This window comes from Pungitius pungitius, chromosome 18, assembly GCF_949316345.1.
Source record: "Pungitius pungitius chromosome 18, fPunPun2.1, whole genome shotgun sequence".
Taxonomy (NCBI): domain Eukaryota; kingdom Metazoa; phylum Chordata; class Actinopteri; order Perciformes; family Gasterosteidae; genus Pungitius; species Pungitius pungitius.
In genome coordinates, this window is record NC_084917.1 from 3,763,697 (window position 1) to 3,784,033 (window position 20,337).

The 20,337-nt window shown below is 48.3% G+C and overlaps 3 protein-coding genes across 7 annotated transcripts; 2 read left to right on the forward strand and 1 right to left on the reverse strand.

The window, feature by feature from the left end:
- Positions 1-271: 271 nt before the first annotated feature.
- On the forward strand, positions 272-14,979 carry sec16a (SEC16 homolog A, endoplasmic reticulum export factor). Of its 4 annotated transcripts, XM_037483958.2 has the most exons (32): positions 272-396; positions 1,913-4,248; positions 4,822-5,379; positions 5,521-5,672; positions 5,855-5,943; positions 6,061-6,184; positions 6,297-6,495; positions 6,664-6,850; positions 6,953-7,095; positions 7,403-7,464; positions 7,757-7,895; positions 7,982-8,224; positions 8,314-8,411; positions 8,528-8,609; positions 8,755-8,872; positions 8,970-9,081; positions 9,166-9,271; positions 9,471-9,611; positions 9,727-9,840; positions 10,032-10,233; positions 10,347-10,882; positions 10,980-11,027; positions 11,187-11,354; positions 11,447-11,581; positions 11,700-11,756; positions 11,842-11,962; positions 12,077-12,214; positions 12,345-12,415; positions 12,635-12,706; positions 13,120-13,179; positions 13,676-13,741; positions 13,866-14,979. In XM_037483958.2, exons 2-32 carry the CDS (start codon positions 1,987-1,989, stop codon positions 13,938-13,940), a joined length of 6,678 nt encoding a protein of 2,225 aa, XP_037339855.2. In that variant the 5' UTR covers positions 272-396; positions 1,913-1,986; the 3' UTR covers positions 13,941-14,979. The 4 variants fall into 4 exon arrangements, with proteins under 4 accessions (XP_037339855.2, XP_037339852.2, XP_037339853.2 ...); XM_037483955.2 differs by having other exon boundaries at positions 1,913-5,379; XM_037483956.2 differs by having other exon boundaries at positions 1,913-5,379; positions 13,120-13,158.
- Positions 14,980-15,328: 349 nt separating this feature from the next.
- Positions 15,329-17,706, reverse strand: LOC119226257 (uncharacterized). Its single transcript, XM_037483960.2, has 6 exons — positions 17,349-17,706; positions 17,148-17,262; positions 16,733-16,845; positions 16,366-16,465; positions 16,154-16,266; positions 15,329-16,053 (listed from the first exon to the last, which is right to left on the reverse strand). The coding sequence occupies exons 1-6, from the start codon at positions 17,437-17,439 to the stop codon at positions 15,929-15,931; spliced, it is 657 nt and encodes a 218-aa protein (XP_037339857.1). The 5' UTR covers positions 17,440-17,706; the 3' UTR covers positions 15,329-15,928.
- A 161-nt stretch (positions 17,707-17,867) lies between these two features.
- rpl28 (ribosomal protein L28) lies at positions 17,868-19,565 on the forward strand. 2 transcript variants are annotated; one of them, XM_037483962.2, is made up of 5 exons: positions 17,868-17,977; positions 18,488-18,575; positions 18,920-19,043; positions 19,221-19,339; positions 19,435-19,565. In XM_037483962.2, exons 2-5 carry the CDS (start codon positions 18,495-18,497, stop codon positions 19,522-19,524), a joined length of 414 nt encoding a protein of 137 aa, XP_037339859.1. In that variant the 5' UTR covers positions 17,868-17,977; positions 18,488-18,494; the 3' UTR covers positions 19,525-19,565. The 2 variants fall into 2 exon arrangements, with proteins under 2 accessions (XP_037339859.1, XP_037339858.1); XM_037483961.2 differs by having other exon boundaries at positions 17,956-18,059.
- The last annotated feature ends 772 nt before the right edge of the window (positions 19,566-20,337 follow it).

Genomic DNA, 20,337 nt, shown 5'->3' on the forward strand with positions numbered 1-20,337 from the left:
AGATCTGGAATGTAAGGAAAATGAATAATTGGATTTTCATGTATGCTTGATACATTCAAACTGGAGTAAGTAAATGTAGTTAACGTAGCATTTTGAAAGAAAAAAAATGCATATTTCAAGATCAAAGCATGTCCGATATGGCCTAACGGTGAAGACTCGAGGATCCCTGGTTCTCCCCCAAGTGTCCGGATGCACAGACCTTGAATCAGGTAATTTCAGAAGTTTTACCTTTAACACGCCCCGCCCCGTGATGACGTAGTGGGTGTTTGGCCCGTGACGTTGCATGTACACGTAGCCTAGTAGGATGTGTTCAGATGGTGGCGGTGGCGGTGTGTCACACTCACTGTCCTGCACATTTGTAAGAATTGTATGATTTTTGGAGGTTTCGGACGTCGGGTAAGAGTACATTCATGCAATCGCTGTCAATGCTTTGGTCCGAAAGTCTTGCTCTGGTGTATAAAACAGGCATTTAACTGTTACCCTTGTAGTTAGCATAGGCTAGTTAGCAAGCGGTGCTAAATTAGCACGAATGCTAAGGCTAGCCGACCAGGCAGTGAACCTGCTTAAATCATGCAAGGGACCTTTAACTGTTCGGCACGTGTCCCTGTCAGTGTTAAATATGTGCTCAGGGATAAATCCTTCGCTTTTTGGGGGGCATTTTTTAGGCGACGGGCGACTTTAGATTGCTTTGTTTTGATGGTTATGGCGTTCAGGACGTGTAGCGTTACCGTTAGCGTTGAGCCAGGCACTCGGGACCTTTCCTCGTAGGCTGCCTACTGTCTAACGTTAATTTGATTTTTGTAGAAGTGCAACAAGTGCGCATTAGCGATCACAAGTCGATCACGGATCTCTGTTGTCGATCACGGATCTCTGTTGCTGACCCTAACTTTGTTTTGTTTCGGGATTACTGCCCGGCGAGTTGTTCCGTCGTCGTCGGCGGTAACGTTAGTTTACAGGGTTTATAACGGTTGTTGATGCATTTATAATCTGGGTGGTTTCAAATATCTGGAATCATTTTCGTGGAGCTAATCAGTCAACTAACGCTAATTTCACTCGGTTATGGATCTCCCTTCCCATCGTTCTGAAAGCTCAATGTCAGTCCATGCTAGCTCTCGAGAGGTTTCCCACTGACAGATTTATGGTGTATGGTCCAGATTTGATAATCTCATCAGTTTAGTCAATCATCTGTTTTGCATTCATGGCGTCATTATTAAAATTTCTTATCAACTAACCGTGTCAACACAAGTGATACAGATGCGCAGAAGCAACAGCTAGCAGCGAGACGTAACTTTTATTTGACACTTATTCGTTAACCGTTAGCTAGCAAGCTAGCTGCATCAGCCTGTTGAGTACGTGCAACATCAGTTCTGCTTTCCTTCATAGAAAAATACCACTTCTCATCCTTTTCATACCCTACTTAATACACAAATAAATGCATTTCTGATATGCTATTTGTCAGTGATTCGTAGAAGACACAATATTCACAGAAAGTAGCTTGTTTCAGTAATATTACTTCAACATAGTTGTTTTGTTTTTCCCCCAATACTGATATATTTTCTTATAATGGATATTCTCTTCTTAGTTCTTCTACAGTTCTTCTGCAATGGAATAAAACAAGCGTTTGCATTTATTTTTTCTTTTAAGTGTTTGAGTACAAAAAAGTAAAACCATACTACTTGCGTCATGTCATCAAAGTTGCGAAGTTGCCATTCATTGCAATCAGTACATTGTATTTTACTCAATAAAGCACTGTTGTATTTTTCATAACCTCTCAGAGCTGATGTGGAAATTGCCACGTTGTAGCTCAATAAAGACCTTCACTACTACACAAACATAGGTGTGGTTATAATCCATCAGGTAGGCCAGCGTAGCGTTATGTTGACTCCTCCCTCTTTCCTTTCTCATTCCACAGCTTCGCCTGACTTCAGTCCCTTCGGTGACATCTACTAGAGCCACCTGGTCCTCGGACCTGTAAGCTCCGCAGCCATGCACCGTCCTCCTGCGACTGGACCTCCAGGAGCCTCGGGCCCTCCTCCGCCCGGGCCCGATATGTACCGCAGGACCAGGCCTCACAAGTATGCAGCGGCAGCATCAGCCAGTGCCACGATGCCGCCCGCTACACAACCAATCACAAACCCTTTTGCTTTTGTTAGAGCTCCTCCCCCTATGGCCGCAGGTGCGTCCTTGGCTACAGGTGCGCCAATAGTTGCCGGTGGTTTCCCGACAGTACCCGACAGCAATCCCCCACCAATGCAAGCCCCTCCTAACACCATGTACTCTCAGGCCGGCTTAGGGCTGCCACCACAACCGCTGACACGGGGGGATGTCCCGGCCCCTCATTCTGGTCCGCCACCCTCTTCTCTACCCGGGGTGACACTGTTCAACCCTCGCAGTGCAGCATCCCCCGGTGTCTACCCAGCACCCAGTCCTGTAGGATATGCGTCGCCGCATACTGAACAGGGTTATTTTAATTCAACGGAACAGACGCCATCTATGGCCGCAGGGCCACCATCTTTGGCCCCGGTACCAGGTCAGCAGACCCCTTTCAACCAGGAATTTCAAGGGCAGCCTGTTCCGCAGCCCATGTTGTTCCAGCCCGTACCTCCCAGCACCTCCTATTCTCAGTGGGCCCCTGATCATGGAAGTCGCCCTCCGTCAGTTCAGAATTATTTCCAGCCTACTAGTGACCCTCCGCCACCGGCTTTCAATTTACCTCCACAGACCCAGATGTACCCCTCCCACACCCCTTCGCCCCATCACAACACCCCCACCCCTCCGACACAACCCGCACGTCCCCAGGTTCAAGCTCCTCTTCCTCCCCAGAACCCTGTAAATGCCCCGGGTTCTCAGTGGCCCGACCCAACAGCACCACAGCAGCATAATTCCCACTTCCAAAATCCAAGCTATTTCAGTCAGTCATCTGCCCCCCAGGACTCATGGTTCAATACACCTCCACTGGACTCAGGCTACCACCAAATGGGGACCGGCCAAGCCCATGCTCACCCCCGGCCTTACTCTGTTGGAGCTCAACAAGCGTCCAACACTGGGCCTGGGCCAAGTTCTGCCCCAGTCCAAGACCCAGGCCCAGTCCAAGTCCCATACTCCCAGGAGTCTGGTACACTCTCAATGTTCTTTAAAGACAATGATGTGGAAAATGAAGAAACGCTGGCCGGAGACCGAAACAAAGCAGTGAACGGTATCACGGGACCCTTGGAGCCTCAGAGCAACCCACAAGCCCATAGTGTCCACCCAGATGTTCCTTTGGATTATCAGGGACCTCCTCCGGCAGATAATTCCCACCTACCCTACATGAATGATGGCAACCCTCAGGCAAGCGCCCATATGTCTCATGATTCCCATTACGACCATGTGGAGAATTTGGAGTGTGTGCCGAACCAGGAAGTGTTACCCAGTGACATCCATGGCAGCCCCGCTGCCGCTGCGGCGCACGTCGCCCCGCATGAAACCGGCCCTAACCTGGAGACTCCTGATTCCATCCAACGGCCGATTAGATCTGCCAGTGTGTCATCCAACTACAGCAACATGAGCCACGGAAGTGGAAGCGGCACGCGGCGGCAACAGGGAGTCGTCGGCACCTTCATTCAGCAGGAAAGCCCGCGCCTCGCTGACGATGTCAACCTCGCTGCTGCCGCTGGCGGCTACTTTGAGCAGATCGACACTTCTCCAGCTGTTGATGTGGGTGTGCAACAGAGCCCCCTGGAGCAGATGTGGCCCACCACGCCTAGCCCCCCCAAACCCACCGGTGTCTTTCAAGCCAGCGCAAACAGCTCTTTTGAACCCGTGCGCTCCCATGGGGTTGGGGTGCGCCCCGCTGAAGTTGATACGGCTAACGTGGTCGCCGAAATGGGTGCCGATGCCATCCCGGGCAATCTGGAGCAGCCGCCGGATAATATGGAAAATATCTATGGCCCCCTGCATGCTGGGGGGGGTGTCCCTAATCTGCCACACCCCGCGGTTCACTCTCTCTCTCGACCTTCGTCCCGTGCTTTTGGGGGCAGTCGGCCCTGCGAGAGCCCCGCCACTACTCTGTGGGCTCAGCATGATCCCGGGAGCCTGGGCGCCAACATCCTCCTGGCCCCCGCGGCGCCAACGGTTCTCGCCCCTCTACGAGAGCCCAGCACCGATGTCATCCAACCTCCAGAGGATGGCCCACTGGACCTGCAACCCTCTCAGAGAATCCAGCCAACTCCCCAGCAACACTCAGAGAACCTAGAGAACCCACCAAAGGTGAGTGAGGCCCAGCCGACCGACCCTCAAGGCACCCGGGGCTACGCTTCTCTCCTTGTGTCCGACGCGCTCGATCAGCCGGTATTGATTGCCCCGCCGGTGTCCAATTACAGCATGATCTCCCCCAGCACGCCCGCTCAAGCATCCAGTCAAAGTAGCCTCAGGGAAACAACCCCCCCTGTAAGACTTGCCACACAGGAACAACCTCCAATGACCTCCAATCACAATCCATCGTTTGCCCCCGGATTCATAAGCTTCAATTCTTCTGCCTCTAACCAGGGGCCGCTCAATCTGACTCGAGACAACACGAAAGCGGCAACACAGGACAACACAACTCCGCCGGTCCGCCCTCCTCTCTCAAGGGGCCAATCGTTGGCTGGGGACGGCCACTCTTCTCTCCAAGTTAATCCACAGGCTTCTCTCGCAACTGCCCCTGTCTCCAATCACAATCCGCCGTCAAATTACGAACTGCTTGATTTTTCTATGCACCAATCACAAGCCCAGAACCCAACATCTGGCCATCCCTTGTCTCTACACGAGTCGCCGCAGTCTAGTAATGGATTTTACCTACAGGTCACCAAAGATGCTCAGCAGGGGGCAAGAGCCCAAGGGAATGTGCCTGTCCCTGTCCAGATGCCGGCCTCTTCATCTACCCCACAGGTACCCCCAGCCCCCTCCCAAGCTGCTGCGAACAGCCAGCCCCCACCAGCCGAACATCCCAGGACATCCGACCCTCGGGCGGCACTGCAGGGACAAAGTGATGCTCCTCCTGTTCCAGGGAGTGGAGCACAACCCTCTCGGGAACAGTATCCACCTCCAGCACAGGGGCCTGCTGAAGGGAGGGCTCCCCCACCCACTGCTGCTCACCCCCCATGGCCAGCAGGACCAGTACAACCAGGGGCTTCTTACCCAGCTGCTGCAGAACCACCTCGACCGCCCTCCGCTGCAGGCAGCCAGCAAGGCTACGGACCCCCTCCTCCAGGGCCAGGAGCGATGTACGGTGGCTATTATGGTAATTATGGAGAATACCCGGATAGCAGGGCACCATATCCACCTGGCCAGTACCCACCTCCGCCTGGCCAGTACCCACCTCCACCACCTGGGGATCCTAGAGCACATCAATATTATCAAGTATGTGAAAACATCTTCAGATTTTCTCTTTCATAAATGGATTCATATGCCTTTTGAAAAAATCCTCACAATGGATGACCAACTTCTTCCATGCCTGGTAAGAAAAGAATCCTAAAATCCCTGACCGCTCTTATCTTCCAGGAGGGTCCGTACAGGGGCAGAGTAGATCCGTGGTACGGCCGATACGACGGGCAGATCCCACCGGCTCGCGATCCAAACTACCAGTACAGAGAGCCGCAGCCAGAGAGGCCCAGCTCCAGAGCCAGTCAGTACTCGGACAGGTCCTCATCCAGGTCTGTGAACGCAGCGCCATCCTTTATGTGACATGACGTCTTGTGTCAAGACAGCACCGTTTGATGGATTCACACACACATACATACATACATGTGTGTGTCAGATGCACTGTGAAGTATGTTCAGATGGTCCTTGTACTTGACTTGTAAAGCTCACTTTTTTTTCTTGCTTGGTCCTAAAGGCAAGGCTACCCCGAAGATTACCAGCGAGCCAACCCAAGTGCCTACAGTGACTATTATGCAGATTACGCCAAACACTATGAATATGGAGGTACGAGCCGCAGGGTTGAAAACTGTGACTACTTACAATTAGTTCACAAAACACGTTAACTTGGGTGCGTAAAATACATTTTTTAAATATAATCTTCTCTATAATTTCTCTGTGAAGGCTACAACTACGGACAATATGACCCCCGGTACAGAGAATACTATGATCCCTCCTACTGGGCGAATTATGGTGACAGCTACAAAGCCAGAGACAACTTGTATAATCAACAGGCGTATCCTGCCAGGTATGCAGAGAAACCCATCCAATGAATGAACATGTTAGGGGGGTCAGCGGGAGTTAGAGGCTATCCGGGTCTCTCGGGTGGATAAACGAACACGGCGCACTCTGCTCACTAGGAAAGAGGGCTACGAGGATCAGTGGCGGTACTACCCCGGCTACGATGCCAGCTTCGACGAGGACTACCGGCGACGCAGGGAGACGTACGCCGACGACTTTGACCGACGCAGCGTCCACAGCGAGCAGTCGGCACACAGCGCGCACAGCTCTCACAGCCACCACAGCAGGCGGAGCAGCTTCAGCTCGCGGTCGCAGCAGGTGAGATGTGCGGATTTGCCCTCCTAATCTACAGCATTGTGACCTGCACTGCACTGCACTGAGGAAAGTTCTCTGCTTCGCCCCCAATAACTTTCATCAGGCTTACTGCATGTTGTTTAAATGTATTTTGCTATTTGAGTAACCTTATGTTTTATTCACACCCTGCAGAGCCACGTGTACACAAGCCAGCCCGACTTGGTGTCAGCCGTCTATGACGAGCCCACATCATCCACGCTGGCTGTGGACTACTCCTACGCGCAGTACCCCAACCAGCCTGATGCCACCCAGAACTACAGCCAGTACCTGTATCCCTCTGAGTACACGACAGACAGCACCTGGATCGCCCCCGATCAGCGTATGTGCACAACGCGTAGACTCCTGAAGTTGGCGTTTATTAAACGGTTGATGGCTTTAAAATGTTTTTTTCTTTCCTTCTGACTGAATGTTTGGCCTCTAGCTCCTCCGCGTCCTGCAACTCCAGAGAAGTTCACTATGCCCCACCGTTGTGCCCGCTTTGGACCTGGGGGTCATCTGGTTCAAGTTCTGCCCAACCTGCCCTCAGCTGGACAGCCTGCTCTCGTTGATATCCACAATTTGGAGGTGCATTTTGAAAAATTGTATCATGAAAAGCCGGCAGGATGAGATTCAAGCAGAGTTTGTTAATGTTGCTGTTGCAGTATTTTGGGCATTCAGTTCACCTCGTTCTTCTCGTTTTTTTTTTTTTTTTTTTTTTAAAGGGAGCCGAGTAATTTAAACTCTCTAACCTGCAAACTCATTAAATGTGGCCCCCTAACTACTTCTTCAGGCTTTTATAATGTCATGTGCAACTTTCTTTGTGTGTAAAATAATATGCATGCCTTCACAAAGTTATGGCTGTGTAAAGAATTATTTGGATCTGTTTTCACAGACCATACTGCAGGATACCCCGGATCAGGCCGAACTCCGATCCTTCCCTGGACCGCTTGTTAAGTGAGTGCACTCACTCTGCACATTTTCCCATCTTTTAGCCATTGACCTTTTTCGAGGACAGTGGTGTCCATTAAAAACGCATATCAATGCATGGGTCTGAATTCCTTCAACTGTTGAAAACCAGGTAAAGAAAGTGTAGTTTAGCTTTTTGTTGCGAATTGGCTGCAAAGACAATCATTTTCAAAATATGTTTTTTTATAAGAAAAGTCGTCCCTTTGACTTTCCCAGCTCTAAACTACCTATCTTGATACAATGCATACCAAACCGTCACATCCTGTGTCCTGTCCTTCAGGGAGGAGACCCATAAGGTGGACGTGATCAAGTTCTCCCAGAACAAAGCGCTGGAGTGTTCCCGTGACAACGACCTCTTGGACAGGGACTCTGCCCGCCTGCTCTGGGAATTCATCGTGCTGCTCTGCAGGCAGAACGGGGTGAGTCTGCGTCAAAGTGGGACTTTTGTCTCTTGCATATCTCCCCGAAAACCACGTCCTCACCTACCGCGCTCTCGTTTCTTAAGACCGTGGTGGGCACGGACATCGCCGACCTCCTGCTCAAGGAGCACCGCTCGGTCTGGCTGCCGGGCAAGAGCCCGAACGAAGCCAACTTGATTGATTTTAACAACGAACCCCTGGCGCGAGCCGAGGAGGGGCCAGGAGCCGGCCCGCTGTCCCTCCTATCCGACACCTTCATGACCGTCCCAGAGAACCTCGGCAAGGAAACCGAACGCTTCCGGGAGCTGCTGCTGTTTGGCCGCAAGAAGGTGAAGAGCTTACCTTTCGGCGAATGACAGTCCGTACAAATGAGTATCTTGTGAAATCTGAAATGAATTCCGCTCTGTCTGGGAACTAGGATGCCCTAGAGGCGGCCATGAAGGTGGGTCTCTGGGGCCACGCCCTGCTGTTGGCCAGTAAGATGGACAACAGGACCCATGCACGTGTCATGACCAGGTAAAGCACCGGAGGGGGGGGGGGGGGCGGGCATCAAAGGTTGGGACTGCCACTCTGCCGCACCTCTATTCTATCATTTGAACAGGTGTAACGGTGTGTTTATTGTTGTTGTTTAGGTTCGCCAACAGTTTGCCCATCAACGACCCTCTTCAGACAGTCTACCAGCTGATGTCCGGGAGGATGCCTGCATCAGCCACTGTGAGTGTTTCTTCATCCATCTCTTTCTTTGACCCTTAGACGCTAGATTTTTTTTCCATCATCATTTGTTCCGGAGACGTGGCACAAGCTGTGTGTCCTCGTTGCCACCTCGGGTTGACGCGTCTTTTCGTCCTCGTCCATTCAGTGCTGCGGCGAGGAGAAGTGGGGCGACTGGCGCCCTCACCTGGCCATGGTGCTGTCTAACCTCACGCACACCCTGGACCTGGACACTCGCACCATCACCACCATGGGGGACACCCTCGGTAGGATGGCGTCAAAGCGCAGCCCCTCTGCGACGCTGAGCCGAAAACCCTTTCCGTTCTCCGTGACCTCACGTTCTCTGCTGTTTTTTTGTGTTAGTATCCAAGGGGCTGGTCGATGCCGCTCACTTCTGCTACTTGATGGCCCAGGTCGGTCTGGGAGTTTTCACGAAGAAAAGCACCAAGATGGTTCTGATCGGCTCCAACCACAGGTTATAGACGGACATGTCCTTATTCGTTAAACCACGATGCAGTGAAAGGCGACACATAACCTCATCTTTGTTCCTTCACTTCAGTTTGTCCTTTAACCAATGTGCGACCAATGAAGCTATCCAGAGGACTGAGGCCTACGAGTATGCTCAGTCTCTGGGCTCGCAGCCGTGCTCACTGCCCAATTTCCAGGTATATATCTTTTGGCAGATGAACAAATAAACCCACACACACACAGTTTATATCTTTGAAAAGAGATGCCCAAACAAGAAGTAATTGATTGTACTCTATGAAATAAGTCAAGAAGTGTTCCTATTTCTTATGGCAGGTTTAAAGATGCTACTGCTGAGGAGTAACTCTATTCCTCTGATCTCTTTTTGTCTCTCGTCAGGTGTTCAAGTTGATCTATGCATGCCGTCTGGCTGAAGCGGGTCTGAGTGCTCAGGCCTTCCACTACTGTGAAGTCATTTCACGGAATGTCCTCATGCAGCCTTCCTATTACTCTCCTGTTTTCATAAGCCAAATTATACAGGTATGCGCCCCTCGGCCTCCTTGTCGACACCTCTGGTTCTCCTCCGCTCAGATACGTACCCGCTTTAGCGTTCTAAGACATGCTTTTTATTTATTTTGATGGCGTATGTTGACAGATGTCGGAAAAGCTGCGATTCTTTGATCCACAACTGAAGGAGAAGCCGGAGCAGGAGTTGTTCAACGAGCCTGACTGGCTGATCCACCTCAGGCAGCTGGATGGACAGATGAGGGTGAGGAGGAGGAGGAAGACGTGTGCTTGTAGTTATGTGTGGCCATTTTTATTTACACAAAGCTTTTATAAAAAAGGGTTTTAGTTTCAGCAGTTTTTTTTAGTATATGGTTTTCTTGTGAATGAGTTAATCTCCCTAATTGGTTGGAACAAATGTTTGAAGCCTGTCTTCTATTTCCATTTACTTTCTAGACGGGAGTGATTACATACAATGAAGACAGAGCAACTCCTACACAGTACGACTGCAGCAGCCCCAGCTCCGACCTGGACCCGCTGAGTCCAGTGGAACCTTACAGCGTGGCTGCGGAGTTAGACGGCCCCGCCCCCGACAACCCACTAATGAGCTCTTTGCTGCCCGGGGCGCAACCGCAGGGAGTTCAGCTGATGCCCCCAGGTGTGTTAGCGCGTGCGTGGGTGTGAATATATTTCTTGTGGACTCCTTTTGAACCTCACTGCGCACGAGCCAGATTCAGAATGCATTCCTTCCTCATGTTGTCTTTCTCTCAGCTCCCACCTCTATCCTCCGAGACGGGATGGCACCTCCCCAGCCCACCAGTGAGGTCCCCCAGTTCTACCCGGTACCCCCCAGTGGACCACCAGGCCACATGGCCTTCTCGGGCTACCCTCCACAGGGTCCCGGCTTTGCCCCTCCGCCCTTTCAACCCCAGCCGGAGCAGGTCGAGATGTACCCAGGAGCCCATCAGCAGCCGTGTGGCCCACCTCTTCACGGGGCCCAGACGTCTCCACACGCTCAGCAGCCGCATTCGCCAGTGCAGATGAACCCCCAGCCGCATTCGCCAGTGCAGATGAACCCCCAGCCGCATTCGCCAGTGCAGATGAACCCCCCGCCGCCCCCGATGCACCATCACGTGGCCAATCACGTGAACCAACACATGCCCTCTTCCCCTGGGCACATGCCGCCTGCGCAGCAGATGTCCCACGCGCCGCCCGAGATGCACGCGGCTCACACCGTATCCTCCTCCTCCCCACGCAGGAGCTCCTTCACGCCGCAGATGGACTTCTATGACCACATGGCTCACACTGTGAGGAATCCACTGTACAGATATCCAAAACGTTATGACGTGTAGCCTTTTGCCAAAAGAATTCAATGGTAACCTTGGGTATTTTCTGGCACCGCAGGCTCCCGGGAGGAGATCACGGACGACTTCACAGTCTTCAATGCATGTGGTGCGTTTTTTTGTTGCTGAAATAATCTTCTTCTCGTTGAATCTGTCCAGATCTTGTTAGTTTTGCACACCGATGTTGTGCAAAGCCCCTTCTGCAAGGCATATAGGTGTATGTGTGTGTGTGTGTGTGTTGTACTGACCAATCATTTGTGGCCCACAGGCTTCGGGGCGCCGCTCCCGCACCACCTCTGAATCTTCCACTCACTCTGGCGGAAGAGAGCGGAGCAACTCTGCCATCAAGCAGGCCTCTCCCCTGCCGCCCTCGATTCCGGAACAGCCGCCGCGCACGGAGGAGGCCAAGAGAGTCAAGAAGGACTCCCCGAAAAAGGTTCATATCGATGCGTCACCGCGCCGATCCAATGCAGTGCTCCCACGGCGTTCACGAGTGGTCACCAGTGCTGCTTCCTTTCTTTCACGCAGGGTGGTGGTAGGGGTGGAGGAGGAGGAGGAGGAGGAGGAGGAGGAGGAGCAGCAGCAGGAGGAGGTGGTTGGCTAAACTGGCTCTATAGGAAGGGAAAGAACGAGGCTCACTTGCCCGATGACAAAAACAAATCTGTAAGTTATAGCTGTTACACGTGCAGGTCCTATTTTAGCATCCTTTTGTGTTTTTGCATTAGATTTGTTACCTCTATGTTGCACCAGTTCTCAGAGCCCTTTTGTTCTTGATTGGCAGATTGTCTGGGATGAAAATAAGCAGAAATGGGTCGACTTGAACGAGCCTGAAGAGGAGGTCTGTAATCACAGCTTCTCACGTCTAAGCAGAGTGGCTTTGTCGAAAGCGTTTATACATCAACCAGTTCTCTTTATTTTTTTAGAGCAAGCCCCTTCCGCCTCCCCCTCCCGGCTTCCCCAAGATGCCGCACATGCCTGGTCCCGGAGGGCCTGCCGCACCTCCGAGTGGCGGTCCTCCTGTCAACATGTTCTCCAGGAGAGCGGGTTAGAGGAGGATTCTCTGCTTGGGGCTTTGAAATCAATCAACGGGACGCCGCATGTTGTCGACCTAATTGGTCGGAGAGCTTTTACAATTTTCTTTTCTTTCTTTTTTTCCAGGCACAAAGAGCAGGTACGTGGACGTTTTGAACCCCGGTCGGATCGCTAAACCGGGCGGATCGGCCCCTCCTCCTGCAGAGATCTTCGCTCCTTTGGCGCCGATGTCCATGCCCGCTAACTTGTTTGTGCCTAGTTCGGGTGCGTGTCATGTGTCGATTTGTGAATTGCCTTTCAATGAAGATGCGGATAATATTGTTAGTTTATGATGGAAGCAGCTGTTTTCTGGAAGCCACTGTACAAATTGAAGTTATAAAATATTTGTGTGCAGCTCCTGGCGATCAACAACCTCTAGAAGGCAGCGAAGGAGGAAGTCAGGAGCAGAATTCACCTGCTACACAGGTATGTTTGTCTTTACTGGCGTACCTGGTTAGTTCACGATGTAGTATTATACTCAAATAACAAGTTTATTGACAAATTATGATACAAAATCTTAACAGAAACTCTTTATTAAATGTCACGGTGGCAGATAAGTTCATTTTAGCCCGTCAACAGGAAGTACAAAGCTGACTATCTACTCATCCACATTCCCTTCTGATGCTCTTTAATTAATCTGACTAGATGTTCAACCCAACGTTGTTACCACCCGCCCCCGAAGGTCCTGCCGTGCCTGATGGCTCACGATCCGGGGAGGTGAGTCGCGCTCCTCCTGTCCACTGCTACTGTAGCCACCGCAGCACCGTCACGCCGCCACTGAACCATAACGCTCACCACCCTAACCAGGCAGTGCAGTGTGCTCACTAGTGTGTATATCTCTATAGAAGATCGTATAAGAGGCGGAAACAACATGGGAATGCAAGCATGTCAACTTAAAATCTGTCCCCATAAACTCCCAGCCTTGATGCAATGTTGAAGCTGTGTTCCATTTGTTGTTTTAATCGAATTCCCCCCATGTCTAATCTAAGAATCATCATTTTTCTACTGCTAATCATATGTATTCATTCTAAACAGTGCGAAGCGGAGCTAATCTGATGCATGGGAGAATGATAATATGAGTTTGTGTGTTTTTGTTGTCCACTGCTTTATTTCCCTTCTGCTGTCTTCAGCTCTCGCGTTCTAGCTCAATGAGTTCTTTATCACGAGAAGTGAGTCAGCATTTAAACCAGGTACCTCCGGCTGGGCCTCAAATGGTCCAAACCCTCCCCACACCCCTGCTTGACCCTCCACCCCCCCCCCCCCCCCCCCACATCACAAGCAGCACGCCTCACCATTTGCACCCAGTAGCTTCACCGCCCTTCTAACCCAGGATGTCTGCCTGCCGTCTCCAGCATCTCTGACTCTGAGCACGCTAGGAGCGAGCGAACCGACCACAGCCCAGTTATTCCCTGTCATCTGCTGCCTTCCCAGCGTAGGTCAGAGTGAGGCGTGCTGGAGACACGCCGCTCCCCTGCTTGTCGTCAGCACAGAACTTGACAATAACGCATCGTAGCGCTTGCACGGTTACTAAAACACATGAAGCGGTGTTTTTTTTTTTTTTTTTTTCACGCCTTGTTGTTGTTAGTTTACCCACTTTTCCTCGTTTTCCTCCCCTTGCCTCGTCTGCCCGTAGAAGTGATACGGCACTGGCCCGCACACTGTCCTGACTCGCTTTGTTCTTTTCAGAGCCCCCCCCAGGAAACGGCACCCGCTGGAGGCGTCACCTTTTATAACCCCGCACAGTTTGCACAGGTGAGAATAGCAAACTGCTTGGCTGTTGTAAAGTGTGAGGGTCTCTCTCGTTTGTCTCATTTCTCCTTTCTAACGCTCTTTCCTTGCTGCTGTTTTTTTCTTTTTCTCCCCCACCTCATCCCAGACAAGTGCGCCATCGGGAGGCGGACCCCGCTCCGGACGTTTGGGGGGGCAGCGCCAGTACCCAGTGTTGAAATAAACATGGTCTTAAAGAGAGGTTGCGTTAACAGACTTGTGAACGAAGCACATGGACACACTGCTCGATGCCTGGACCTTTTTGTTTTTGTTTTTACCTGCCCCTAAGAAGAGCATAATCAGTGTCCATCATGTAGATCTTTGTCCCACCAGATAACCACTCTCTTATCCATTTCCCTGGCTTGGTAATTGTCACTGGTGTATTTTTAACAGGCATCAGCGTTTTCCTGAAGGGCTTTTATCCAGCATCAAAACGGAGCATTGCGTGATGTGTTTTGACACACATTTCAAATCTAAAACATGGGTGCATTCGTACACATAATGTGTGTTCATGTACAATAAATTATGTTGCTCTTCAAATCTAACACTGTTAACAAAATGATCCTGAAAAGTATCCCTTTGTGTATAAGGTCCAAATGTCCCTGTTTGATCCATCCATCCATCCATTGATTGATTGATGAGCAGAAAGCGGCAACTTTCATTTTCACATTATGGACTTGTATGTGCATTTGCAGCTTTTCAGTGCCCTACTGTCACCTGGAGACGAGATGTTGTGTCTGCCGTGTTGTTGTCGCCCTCCTGTAAAAGGAAGGATGTGTCCGATGAAAAGGGGAAGGGACGCTCGGAGCCGCCTTCACGACCTCAGAGTTGAAGACAGTCTGCAGCGCTCAGATATTTATTTCACTGTCCTCCTGCCCATCGACAACTCTTTGACTTTTTAAAGCTGTGTCCGGCTTCAGGTTCTCCTTAAGAGAAACGTGACGATCACTGAAGCGAGTGGAGGCCTTCAGAACAGCAGGAATTGGGATTAAAACTGTTTTTAAAATGTTGCTTAAAAAGAAATCTATCCAAATATTTGTATATCAGATTGATTGTATTTATGCGCTGTAGGCCGTGTAGATGTATGTGAGTGCATGTGTGTATGTGTGGAGAGCAACTATTTTTTTTCTGATAGCTTCTGACTCCCCAGAAATGATGCGGATGGATTTACTGATCATTTGTATTGGCCAGACAAATAAATCTTTTGAGCACAATTAACTCAATTTAGATAAAAACTCCCATGTCATTTCAATTTGCTGATGTGAGTGTTAATTAGATTATTTGTTCTCCTCAATCATCTTGTAGGCCTCCGGTTATGATTTCAAAAGGCCCCCCCTTTTGTTTCAGAGAAGGAATAGTTTCACCCAATGTTTGAGTTCCTCATGTAAAATGATTGACTTAACAGTGAATACAGAAGGTGAAAATGAAATGGTAATAAAGTTTTTTTTTTTTGCGCTCTGTAGCACTTTGAAAGAATTGTCGTTTGGTTTTATTTATCACCGGATTTTGTGTTTTCAAATCGGGTTGTTTGCAGCTAACAAGTGTATGTGATGAAATGACTTCAATATTATTTGTATATCAAAGTTGACAGATCTAACAAGAATGTAAATAACTGTTGTGTGGGAAAGGCTGACTAAGAGGAAATTCCCCCTCGGTATAATTTAATTTTAGCTATGTATTTGATAGCATGTTGTGGCCCTTTAGCCAGGAGACTAAATGAATGTAGATGGACGGGATTAACACATTTCATTCATAAGTCTCCGTAATATACATTCAAATGCAATGAAAACATACTTCTTCATTTATATGTACAATTTGCCTTATTTTCTCTTGGCAGAAACATTTAATCAACTCAAACCTACATTATGTACAGTCCAAAAACAAAGTTGTCATAGCATGACTGTTGGCAACACTTCTGCTGTAAACATTTTTATCAAGTGACAATGATTATGATGCTAACAAAGAGAGCACCCAAATTCCAAAGGGCAATATCAGTTTGGGCTAACTAGACTTTTCAATTATTTACAAAGTGTATTTTTTTAGTTAGCTGCTTATTAAAGTCAAATGATCTCCTAAAGGGATGTGTTCACACTTCCCAGCATTATATTATCGGAGTTAATCACAATCATTAATTTACTATTATGTGTGTAAAATATTGCAATGCTCTTCTGGTCAAGTAGAGAGAGTCTGATTCGACGAGTCCAGTGCAGCCTGCGCTTTCTGAACGGCGACCTTCAGCATCGTGTGGTCACTGAGCAGCTGGTGGAGAGCAGCTGGGTCCATTTCCAGCAGCATACCTGCACCGATAGACGCAGAGGAATAGAAGCAGCTTCCTAAGATATAACATCTTTGACAATAATGAAGTTTAAAAGGGAATTCCACTACATAGTGGGTCACCTGTAATATCATTTGCATGGAGAGGGTCCAGCTCTTCCACTAGTGGGAAGATCTTCTCGCCGAGCCTCTCTGCGTCGTCAGCGTCACTAAAGTCTGTCCCTTCCATGTTCTGCCTGATTTTGAATAGCGGGTTATGTTAATATATCAGAAGGAAAATGATTCATTTATTTTATTACATTTTGTAGATTGAAGGAGTGCAGTGAGACACATACTCCTTCAGTGTCTTCAGGGAGAAGTTCACCTGCTCTTCCAGTAGTTTGGGGTCAGAAAGAAGGTTTAAAATGGCCTGTTTGTGCTGTTCCAGGAGCATTCCTGTGGAAGAACAGCAAATTACTCAGTATGTCACAAAAAAACCCTTTTAAAATGTAATAGTATAGTATGACATATAAAAAGAATCTCAATAAAAGTTCATGGTTTAGCTTTTCACATAAAACTAATGCAAGGGTCCTTATTATAGAGAAGTGATATGCACTATGCATATACATATGTATGCATTGCACGCCCGTTGCTTCGGGCCTGAAGGGTATCTTACAGCATCATACAAGGTGTTTGTTCGGTCCCACAGAACTGGTTGCTTACCTGTGATTTTCTGGGAGTGGCCGGTGTTGTAAACATCCACCAGCTCAAACAGCTGCTCGCCCAGAGAGTCAGAAGACACAGACAGGTCATCGTCGTCCTTACGCGATGTCTTGCTGCAAAGAGATGCAACGACTTGTTAATGCACACTTTGAAAAGTTTTCTGAAACATTAATTCCATGGAGTGACATTTTTTAGACTGTGACACACACAAATTGACAATCAATTAGTCCTTGTTACCAAAGTAATACATGGCTGATGCTGCATTCATGGGCAAACCTACCCTCAAGATGACATTTCTTCAAACATCTAAACACTATCTAAAACCCTCGGCTGGGATAGGGCTCACAAATTGCAACCAGACTGCGTGATAGAAGGAGGACTACAGGCTGGGCAACCACATTGCACAATGCTGTACCTGGGTTCTTGTGCCAGCTGTAGGGCTTGCAGGGCTTTCTCCACGCCTGCGGACAGCGTGGCCTTGTCCTGCACCATCTGACTCAGAACAGGACCTGGCAACTCCAGCAGCATACCTGGAACATACACAGGCTTGGGAACCTTCCTTTGATTTCGTATTATCAAAGTAAAATCACACAACGTGACATGCGTTTCAACTCACCTGTGAGTTTTCCAGCATTCTCTTTGTGTTTGGGGTAAATCAGAGAGTACAGTTCCTCACCAAGTGTCTCCAGATCTTCTGCTTTATCCATGTTTTCACATGAAGACACCGCCTGCAGGTGCCATGTTACATCATACCCAAACTTTATAATGACCTAACACTTCACAAAATCTGTATCCTTCAATAAAGATTATTTCTAATAGCACAGTATAATTTTCTGTCAGCGTATCCTTCACACAAACTCATATCGATATTTAAATCGGACTCGTTTTAGGGTTAAAACAGTTGACATTTTAAATTTTGACGGCTGTCTGTAAACACAAGGCGCGCATTAATGACGTCACCGTTGAAATGCGCAGGGTGAAGTGGTATTCCTCCGCTGGGCTTGCAGATAGTTAGTACTTGACACAAGAACATTCAATATGTTATTGTGTCGTAGTACGGATACAAATGATTACCCTGTGAATCAACATGACATTCAAATGTCATGTTAAATCTTTAAAATTGGATAAAACATCTGTTTGATGGCAAATTATATATAAACAAGTACCAGTTGGCGCGCACTGATTTGAGTTAGAGGTTCCGTTAAGCGGTTTCCGGTCTCTCCAGTTCTTTTCCTCCGCTAAAAGGTAACGTGGTCGCCACGGCAGCTACTAGCCACTCACTAAAGTTAATTTATTGTGTCTCCGTGCCTCTATTTAGTTACACAAAGTAAGCAATTATTATTGTGCAAATTGTCCTGTATCCTATGTGTCATAACATGTCCTAGAATAATCCAGGAATGGAAAGATACATTTGTGATCACGTCGACCGTACTAGGCCTCGTTGTGCGCCGAGCTTCGGAGCTAACGTTAGCTAGCTATAGCTAACTGCTTTAATGTATCCACCACGCTGTCCTGTATTAACCAGTGCAATTATTTGATATACACAGTATGTTATGCAATACTGAATCAACAATTACGCACATTTAAATGTTTGGCTAATTTAGTAATCGTGTTACCAGGTGAACACGTTGATTTGAATGTTCAAATGACGCCTGTCGGCAAGTATCTAACGTTAGAGGCTACACCACTAATCTTTACCTAAAGTGTCCCATCAGATGGGCTTCATTAAAGATGGCACTGTCTTGTTTTGTCCAGGTTCATCATGTCGTCCCATTTGCAGTGGATGATCATCAGGAACTGCTCCAGCTTCCTCATCAAGAGGAACGGACAGACCTACAGTACTGTGAGTAAAGTTACTCCTGCCTCTGCTCAGGCCACCCAACAGATCCGAGTGTGTGTGATGTTAACATTATAAGACCTAACTAGGTGTTCCCTAAAAATCTGCATGAGCATTAAAAGCCCTGTTTTAGTATGGGCCAACTGTACAATGAGGTGGTGGAGGAGGCGCACCGCACTTATTGAATTCCAAAAAGCAACCATGCATAACCCGAGTCTACACACTGCTGTGATACTGCACACTAAGTGTTCTGTGTGGACCCTGTAGCTTACAGGACATGATAGGAGTGCTTAATGTGTAAGCTGTCCAGAAGGGGGAGGTAATCTGATTGTAATGTATTAATGTGACAGGAGCCCAACAACCTGAAGTCCAAGAACTCGTTCCGCTTCAATGGTTTGGTGCACAAGAAGACTGTGGGTGTGGAGCCAGCTGCCGACGGCAAGGGAGTCGTTGTGGTGCTGAAAAAACGCAAAGGTAAACATTTACCACGTTCAGTCACCTGGGACCTTGCGTATAATGTAAAACCAGGGATTTGTTTTGGTGAATAGAATAGTCTTTACCTGATACTCAAATCATTTGAACTGAAAGTCAGAATGTACATTTTCTTCATGTGAATGTCTTACACATGTACTTTGTTTCCTTGCTGCACAGGCCAGAACAAGCCAAGAAACTCTTACCAGAAGATCACCATCAACAAGAACTCTCGTGCCACCCTCAACAGCATTAGGCACATCATTAGCAAGAACCAGTACAGAAAGGACCTGCGCATGGTGAGCTTGTGATGTTTGCCACTAAAATAGTTGTATGATTTGTTGCCTTCTTAATTTGTAGTTCAGTATGATATTGGAGTGTCCTGTGTCCCCAGGCCGCCCTGCGTCGTGCCAGTGCTATTCTGAAGAGCCAGAAGCCCGTCGTGGTCAAGAAGAAGCGCACCAGGGCTGCCAAGACAGCATAATGATACACGTGATTAAATAAAAGCTTCTTTGGGAAAAAATACCTACTTGTTTTCCTGTGTCTTAACTGGATCACTACTACAGCTGTGGTTTCTAATATGACAGACGTAGCAGATATCTGACCCTATGGTTTGGGAAAATGAATCAAGTTTTTTTTGTTCATGCTTATTTGCTGAGTTTATAATAAGCAAAATGAAAACACCATTTATGATTTGTCAGCGTTTTATGGATGCAAGTTATATTTGTCGTTCCGAGTTAGACACCAAAGCTCTGATGCCTGGATATGTCATACAGATCAAAGCATTTTCAGCAGAGTTAATGCCTTTTTTGAAAACCATTAACTAAAAAGGTACATAAATATTAGTATACGTTTGAGTTGCCTTTGGAGCATGTGCTGATTCCTGTGCACTGACCACCATGAAACGCATGTAGCTGTCACTGACCCTTGGCTTAATGATCTCATCACCAGAACATCTGGAGAATGTTCAGCTGAATGTTCTCCACAATTAATTCAGGGAGTAAACTCATACCAGTACTGTCCTCTAGGCCTCACTGCTCTGATGTCTACATGTGACAGGAATGAGCTACAATTCATTGGATTGGTTACCCAAATTTTAGAACTATTTTACACAAATACCATAAGAAATCAACACTTAACATTTATTTTCCTCCTTTTCCACACTGCATTAGTTTAAACCAGCAGCTTATACCGAAGCAAACGAGGCCTGTTGCTCATCACAGTAACCAATGAGGTGGAAACATTGGATGGATTGTGAAGCAGCCCACTGGCAGCTTTCCACACTCTGGCTTTGGAA